The sequence below is a fragment of the Rana temporaria genome, chromosome 10 (genome assembly GCF_905171775.1).
Source record: "Rana temporaria chromosome 10, aRanTem1.1, whole genome shotgun sequence".
Classification (NCBI taxonomy): Eukaryota; Metazoa; Chordata; class Amphibia; order Anura; family Ranidae; genus Rana; species Rana temporaria.
Window position 1 is genome coordinate 96,993,396 of NC_053498.1, and position 8,382 is coordinate 97,001,777.

At 47.2% G+C, this 8,382-nt stretch overlaps 1 protein-coding gene across 2 annotated transcripts; it reads left to right on the plus strand.

Annotated features, from left to right (window-relative positions):
• Window positions 1-416: 416 nt before the first annotated feature.
• On the plus strand, window positions 417-6,293 carry LENG9 (leukocyte receptor cluster member 9). Of its 2 annotated transcripts, none has more exons than XM_040325779.1 (2): window positions 417-514; window positions 4,786-6,293. In XM_040325779.1, the coding sequence occupies exon 2, from the start codon at window positions 4,801-4,803 to the stop codon at window positions 6,073-6,075; it is 1,275 nt and encodes a 424-aa protein (XP_040181713.1). In that variant the 5' UTR covers window positions 417-514; window positions 4,786-4,800; the 3' UTR covers window positions 6,076-6,293. The 2 variants fall into 2 exon arrangements, with proteins under 2 accessions (XP_040181713.1, XP_040181712.1); XM_040325778.1 differs by lacking the exon at window positions 417-514 and adding an exon at window positions 521-619.
• The last annotated feature ends 2,089 nt before the right edge of the window (window positions 6,294-8,382 follow it).

An 8,382-nucleotide genomic window follows, 5' to 3' on the forward strand; every position in this document is an offset into this window, starting at 1 on the left:
CGTTCAACTCATTCGTAATGCATACAAATACGGTTATTGACAGAGTGGGCAAGGGAACCTGAAAAAAACGTAAGGCTGTATGCTTTACTAATCTATTTTCTGGGGGGGGGGGGAAGTTAGGCGCTGACCCAGAACAACAATGTACAGTCGATTGGAGTTCTGACTTCACCTCACCAAACTGGTTATTGTATGCTTGTTCATAGTCAGCGACCGTGAAAAGCATTAAAGCCAGAGACAGCCAAGCAACAAGCAGAAGAAGGTTCAAATCCTTAAAAAATATTTTTTTACTGACATAAAAAGCATACGGCTGTACTGGGACTGACACAGTGAGAAGTAAGAAGGTGCCTGCCCTCTTGTGGAAGAACTTTGTACATCACCCATCCCAGATGACATTGCAGGGAAAGGTGGGGTTTAGCCGTCATTCTGATCACAGAGCCATAGTACTTCCTGGTTGTCTGTGCACAATGTTTTGTTTGGTAACTAAGGACCATGTGACGTACAGCGCAGTAAATAGGTGAGTCACAGTGACTTCAACTCCAGTACAAAGTATCAGATCAGAAGGTGTGGGGAAGAAGCACAGGAGGAAGCTTCAGAAATCTCTCTAAATCAGTGGCTCCTGGTGAGTTTTAAAAAGGGTTGTTGTTATGAAATGATAGATGATATCAACATGACAGAAATGGTGATCTTAAAGGTGCCCCTGGGCTCACCATACACCTTACAGTCTCGTTGTCCTTGAGGCTGGGTTCACAACATTGCGAATTGGATGCGGAGAACAGGAGATTTTGACTGGTTCTCTATGGCGTGGGGTCTCCAAATTTTTCAAACAAAGGGCCACTTTATTGCCCTTCAGACTTTAGGAGGGCCGGATTGGGGCCAGCAAGGGAAGAAAATGTCACGGGCCTGGCATCAGTGAGAACATATATGGCCTCAGGGTTGGTGGTCAATAGGAAGAGGAGTATTCCCCCTATTAGTAGGAGGAGTAGTATCCCATCATTGGTATCAGTGGATAATATAGTGCCCCATTGTTGGTGTCAATGGGAGGAATAGTGCCTCATGTCAGTGAGAGGAATTGTGCCCCAAGGGCCGGAATGGCTGGCAAAGGGCCACATCTGGCCCTCGGGCCGCAGTTTGGAGACCCCCTGCTGTATGGAGTCGGTTCACATATCTCCGCTGCGGCTCCGGTGTGAATTTGCACAGGGGTCCTGTGCGTCTTTTGGTCCTTTTCAGGTCCAAGTTCAGCCAAAAATTTGGGCTGAAATCGAACAGGGACACACCGGACCCCTGCTGGGAGCCGCATCAGTATTAGGGGTGACCATGTGAACCCAGCCTTGGATCTACCAACAACTATGTAGTAGGTTTGCCACCTCATCTCTTTAAACCTGAACACATTAATTAAACAGGTTCTGATTCTAATTTAATGCAGGTGAGGCACTAAGGCTGTCCTTACATTATTCAATTCTCTTGTACAACTTTCCTTTATGCCAAAACCTTATAATAGGTGGTCAAACCTAAACATTTTCAATATGTATGCAATCATACTGTATTTATCGGCGTATATCGCGCACTTTTTTGCCCTGAAAATCAGGGCAAAATCGTGGGTGCGCAATATACGCCGATACCCGCGCCGTGTTTGAATGCCTGCGCCAACATATACCGAGCGCAGTACACTCGGGTACATTCGGCCAGGCTCGGCTTCACTCGTAGTCATGCTCTGTGACGTTTATGCATGAGAAGCCGAGCCTGGCCGAATATACCCGAGTGTACTGCGCTCGGAATACGTCGGCGGAGGCTTCATACTGAGCGCAGGAAGCGGGGATTCGACATGAAGACAGCGCGGGAGAAGCCGGGAGGACACCACCAAGGCCGCAGATGGACGCCGGACCGGACAAGGCCGCCGATGGACGCCGGGCAAGACACCAAACCTGTAAGTAGTAAAATGTAATAAAATGTTTTTTTTACAGGAAAAACGGGCCAAAATTAGGGGTGCGCCCTATACGCCGGAGCGCGCAATACCCCGATAAATATGGTAGTTGAAGCTAAATGTCAAGAAAATTGTACGGTGTATGGCCAGCTTTAGTGAGTTTATTTACCACATTAATCAGCCACAGAGTCTGTGTAATTAAAGTGGTTGCTGCACAGATGTCTATACAAATCAAACTCCAAAGTTGCCAAAAGTAGTACAGGAACTACTTTTGGGAATCGGTGCAGTCCTGCAAAGTCGGAGTCGCACTGGACGGTGCCATTGTCGTCAACAGCCGCCGATTTGGCATGCGATTTGAGGTGTTAAATCACATGCCAAATCGCTGCAATGCGAACCTAGGCTGAATGACCGGTTAGTGTAGTTTGCCATAAAGTTTTTACAAAGATTACAGTACACCTTTGTCAAAGAATGTATCCACTCTTCTCTGCAGAGTGAATGAGCCCTCTTTATTTGGGTATTATCCAGGACCACCATCTGCTTCAGTGCAATTCTATACTTTGTGCACAAATGTCTGACACAGACCAACCCCCTGCTGCAGCCTCTCACATCGTGGCTTGCTACAACATTATAATAATGTACAGTAGTCTGATCACTGATAAATGGAGGAGGGGTGGCTAAGAAAATGCTTTCTCCTACCTACAAAATGATCTTAAAGCGGTATTAAACCCCAAACCAAAATGTAGTAAATTGCAGCTTACCAATCATTAGATATGGTGGCTACATTTGTTTTATTTTCTTTGGCTTTTTCCCTGTGTTTTCACCATGGTGATCTGGCCAGTAACACAGCTTCTGTATTAGCGTGCCCCCACTCTGGATGAAGGAGACAGAAACACCTTCAGACAGCAGTATTGACAGTTTGTTTTGAGGGGAGTGTAAGGCCTTGTACACACGGGCAAACATGTACGATGAAAACGGTCCGCCGGACCGTTTTCAGCGTACATGTCTGCCCGGGGATTTCTGTATGATGGCTGTACTCACCATCATACAGAAATCCGCGCGTACTCGATACGCGGCGACGATGACGCAGCGACGTGCGCGGCCCTGCCAGTTCAATGCTTCCACGCATGCGTTGAAGTCATTCGACGCATGCGAGGGATGGCGGCCGCTCGGACATGTACGGTAGATCTGTACAGACGACCGAACATGTCCGAGCGGACAGGATTCCAGTGGGCTGTTTCTAAACAAGTTTGGAAATATTTGCCCACTGGAAAAAGGTCCGGCGGGCAAATGTATGCTGGAATCCTGTCCGCTCGGCTGTACAGACGACCGAACATGTCTGCTGAAACTGGTCCGCGGACCTTTTTCAGCAGACATGTTCGGTCGTCTGTACGGGGCCTTAGATGTATTAGTATGTAGCAGGGAGCAGGCTATCTTACTTGCAGTATCAAAAGACACTGAAACATTGTTGCAATGACACTGTTTCCCTCTAGTGCCAGCTAAGACTCTGTCATCACATCCTTTAAGCAGAGTGATTTCCATCAGGGAGCAAAGCATAAAGGGAATTGCAGTTCCAGGACTTAAGTTTCACATTTGGATTTAACTGTATGGAACTACAAAAGACCAGCATGTTCTAAGGGCAGGAAAGGAGAGACTCCATTTTGATTCAGGCCTACTCCGGCAGTCAGGACATCCAGCCTGAGAGAGGGGGATCCTGTTGGTGAAGTGTGAGCTGACTAGTTGGGTTGCCAGGAGAGCCTACTGTTCCAGGACGTTCGTTTGGGCCTTGACCGCAGGGTTGGGAGAGGGGCTTTTGCCCATTTGCAGGAAACAGGGACATTGCACCACAGAAGTTAAATGGACACTGTATACAGACATCATTGCTGATAGTCATCTTGCTGACACTTGTAGTACCACAGGGCTAAAGGATAAGGCCATCCATTTCCAGGGACACTGTATACAGACACCATTGTCCTTTCACCTTGCTGAGAAAGATCCTGCCTTCTTCACTTCATCATCAGGGCATGATGTGTTATTTGGCCCTGCTATTCAGGAGTTGAATTGCACCAACGAAAGTGGCTAGCTGAAGACACACAGTTTTATCTTTTCTTCAAAAAGACTGAAGCTACTAGTGCCATACGGATCCATATATTCAGAGCTCTGTATATGCAGTGGGTGTGTGGGACAGTTTATCTAGGAAGTTAAGCCATTACATTTTGATTTGAATAAAGTGTTTAAAGTTGGGCCTGTGGTGTCAGGGGACAGAAGAGAGAGGCCTGACAAAAAGAGGGTAATTCCTCTGCTCTCCTCCTGCCTGGACTCAACCTAACTAAGACCCCTTTCACACTGAAGGCGTTTTAGCACTAAAAATAGCACCTGTAAAGTGCCTGAAAAACGCCTTCCATGCCATCCCAGTGCTTTCACACTGGGGCGGTGCATGTGCAGGACGTTAGAAAAAGTCATGCAAGCAGCGTCTTTGGGGCGGTTTGGGAGCGACGCTTTCAAAATGCCCCTGCCCATTGACGTGAACGCATGACGGCGCTTTTAACCCTTTCTTCGGACGCTAGTGGGGGTTAAAAGCACCCTGCTAGCAGCCAAAAAAAATTTCTTTCAGCTAACGTGGCCCAAATTTTGGAACTAAGTTGCTGGCAATGAAAACGTCTTCGGTTCTTTTACATGCTACCAAAATCTTAAAAAAAAAAAAAAAAATTCCAATAAAATGTTGGGCTGGCTTTAACAATTTTTTAGTATAATGTTTCATTTTCCTTTAAAAAGAAAATACTCATATTTGACCAGAATTTATTTGCGATGTTACAGTCCTAATTTGGGCTTTAATTTTTGTGTTTTTATTTTGTCTTGTTTTTTAGAGACCTTCACTAAAAATGGAGGGAAGTGATTGTGATGCTGATGCCAAAATGGAAGAAGAGACCTCACAGAATGAAACAGAAGAACCTGAAAAGGAGTCATCTGATGACACAGTATGCCAATTTTTTCTTGCAGGAACATGTAGATTTGGCGACAGATGCCGAAACACTCATATCGCTGCATCTGATGCTTCTGAACAACCTACTGCTAATAAAGACAACGTAAGCAAAGACAAGAGCCACAGTAAACGAATAGGAAAAAAGCCTCCTATGAAGACAGCCAGTGATGTCATCTCCAGAATCCAATGGGACCCACATTTACCCAAGGAGCATTTTTTAATTGGTTATCTTGATAGATTTGTGGGGGTAATTGAAAAACCATTCTCAGAGTTTTGTTGGGAAGATTTAGCTTCAGCTGGGATAGATGTCCTTGCCATACCTAAACACCGCATCCAGTACTTTAAATATCAAGAACTGGTGGTCTGGGACAAAACGAATCGCACAGATAATGTGTTTGGTTCAACAGGAAGCGGATTGACAATCTTAGACGTAATTGCACAGCACGAAACTCTGGTACAAACAGAACAGAATGATAAGGAAGAGATGAAACAAGTGGCCCTTGATTTGTCGGATGAAGAAGAAGACTGCGAGAATAGTACCCAAGATTATCATTTGCAGAAACAAAGCACTAAAAAAGTAAGGCCTACTCACTTTATAGCAGTCCGTATTAGCAGCGAAGAAGTGAGAAGCACTGTAAAAGAGGTACAAGATGTTCTGATAAAACATAACACAGAAATAGCACCATTCCTTACTCCTCTGCCAGAACTTCATTTAACATTGTGCCTTTTGCATTTGGTCACTTCAGATGAAATGGAAATTGTTCATACTGTCCTTCAAGAAATTAGGACTGAAATTCAGAGGATCCTTTCTCCAAGCTTCATTTTAAGCTTCGATGGACTGAAAGATTTTCATTCACGTGTGCTCTATTTGGCACCCATGTTTGTACCAGGACTGTCAAGCTTTGTGGAAAATCTAAACCAAAGGTTTCGCAGCAATGGCTTAGTAGTCATAGATCCACCAACTCCCTCCAGCTTCCATCTGACCATAGCTAAAGTACCTAGAAGTTTGGCCAGTAAAAATCCCAGCCTCCGTTTCCTACCAGAGGTTTACAACAATATCCAGATTACTCATTTCGGGGCACAACATATTGACACCGTTAGCTTTTGCCATGCCAGGAGTTCAAGATGTACTGATGGATTTTATACAACACTTCTAGAACTGCCACTGTACTAATACATATGGCTGTACACTAAACAATCTGGCTAATTTGTTTTATAAAAGAATAACAGAAAAGTCTGTTGGGAGCAGCAACCAATTGGTTTCCAGCTGTTCTTTTTAGAATAAAAAATGGAGATCTGCTTTGGATAATAGTCTTATTTTCTTTTACTCCTAGGTGTTCAAAATAAAAAGCCTCTGATTCTGACAACTGTGCAATAAATGTTAAAACCTTACAATTGGTAACAAATTAAATGTTTTCTTCCATTATTGTTTATTAAATGTTTCTAAAGAAATTCTGACCAAATTGCAGACAATGCATAAATATATAGACTACTTAAAAAGGTAAAAACTCCAAGACACAAAATTTCTCCAAAATATATGTAGAAAAATAAGGCAAACTCACTTATCCATGTCTTTATGGATCTTGCTTTGTTTGACTGGTGCACAGTATTTCTGCTCATGGATATGAACTTTGCTTGATGCAATTGATAATCACATAAAGCACATACAGGGCCGGCCCTATGATGGGACCGGGTGGTACCATGGGTACCAGGTGGCACTTTAAGGGGGGCGGCAGACGCCCACCCGCTCCGCTGCCTGTGAGGAGCGCGGCGTGGGGCTGCCAGCGTGCTCTCCTCCCTCCTCCTCCTCTCCTTGTCCGTAGGCGGCTCTCTCCTCCGGTCACCGCAGCCACTGGAGTTTCCTGTCGATGTCCATCCCCCCTCCTGTCACAGGAGGAGAGCGGAACACCCGAAGATCAGAGCGGCTGTCTCTGTGTGCAGAGAGAACAGCAGGGGGGGGCGGTCCTTGCAGTGCCGTGCCTGAAGTGTTCCAGTTCTCCTCTTTGTGTCCAACTCCTGCCTGCTGCCCAAGCCTGACATGACATGCTCTTTTCTCCACTGTCCTGTCCCCTCCAGCCGCCGCCTGGGTGTTTTTAGTTAGCCTGATGGCGGGGGTGGTGTGTCCAAGGGGGGTGTCTGTACTAATTGAGGGCGGTGGTTTGTCCAAGGGGGGTGTCTGTACTAGTTGAGGGGGGTGGTTTGTCGAGGGGGTTCTGTACTAATGGAGGGGGGTGGTTTGTTGGGGGGCATCTGTACTAATGATGGAGGGGGGTTGTTTTCCTGGGAGGGTCTGCACTAATGGAGGGGGTGGTTTGTTCTGGGGGGTCTGTACTAATGGAGGGGGGGTGGTTTGTCCAAGGGGGGTGTCTGTACTAATGGAGGGGGGTGGTTTGTCCAAGGGGGGTGTCTGTACTAATTGAGAGGGGATGGTTTGTCAAGGGGGTCTGTACTAATGGAGACGGGTGGTTTGTCCAGTGGGGGTGTCTACTAATGGAGGGGGAGTGGTTTGTCGAGGGGGGTCTGTACTAATGATGGAGGGGGTGGTTTTCCTAGGGGGGGTCTGCACTAATGGAGGGGGGTGGTTTGTGGGGGGTCTGTACTAATGGAGGGGGGTGGTTTGTCCTGGGGGGTCTGTACTAAAGGAGGGGGGTTTGTTCAGGGGGGTCTGTACTAATGGAGGGGGGCTTTGTTCTTGAGGGGTCTGTACTAAAGGAGGGGGGGTTTGTTCTGGGGGGTCTGTACTAATGAAGGGGGGTGGTTTGTCCGGGGGGCTGCACTAATGGAGGGCGGCTTTGTTTTGGGGGGGGTCTGTACTAAAGGAGGGGGGGTTTGTTCTGGGGGGGTCTGTACTAATGGAGGGGGGCTTTGTTCTTGGGGGGTCTGTACTAAAGGAGGGGGGTTTGTTCTGGGGGGGTATGTACTAATGAAGGGGGTGGTTTGTCCGGGGGGCTGTACTAATGGAGGGGGGTTTGTTCTGGGGGGTCTGTACTAATGGAGGGGGCTTTGTTCTGGGGGGTCTGTACTAAAGGAGGGGGGTTTGTTCAGGGGGGTCTGTACTAATGGAGGGGGGCTTTGTTCTTGGGGGGTCTGTACTAAAGGAGGGGGGTTTGTTCTGGGGGGGTCTGTACTAATGAAGGGGGGTGGTTTGTCTGGGGGGCTGTACTAATGGAGGGGGGCTTTGTTCTGGGGGGAGCTGTACTAATGGAGGGGGGTGGTTTGTTCTGGGGGGTCTGTACTAATGGAGGGGGGTGGTTTGTTCTGGGGGGTCTGTACTAATGGAGGGGGGGTGATTTGTCCTGGGGGAGTGTGTACTAATGGAGGGGGGTGTTTTGTCCTGGGGGAGTGTGTACTAATGGAGGGGGGTGGTTTGTTCTGGGGGGTCTGTACTAATGGAGGGGGGGTGGTTTGTTCTGGGGGGTCTGTACTAATGGAGGGGGGGTGGTTTGTTCTGGGGGTCTGCACTAATGGAGGGGTGGTGGTT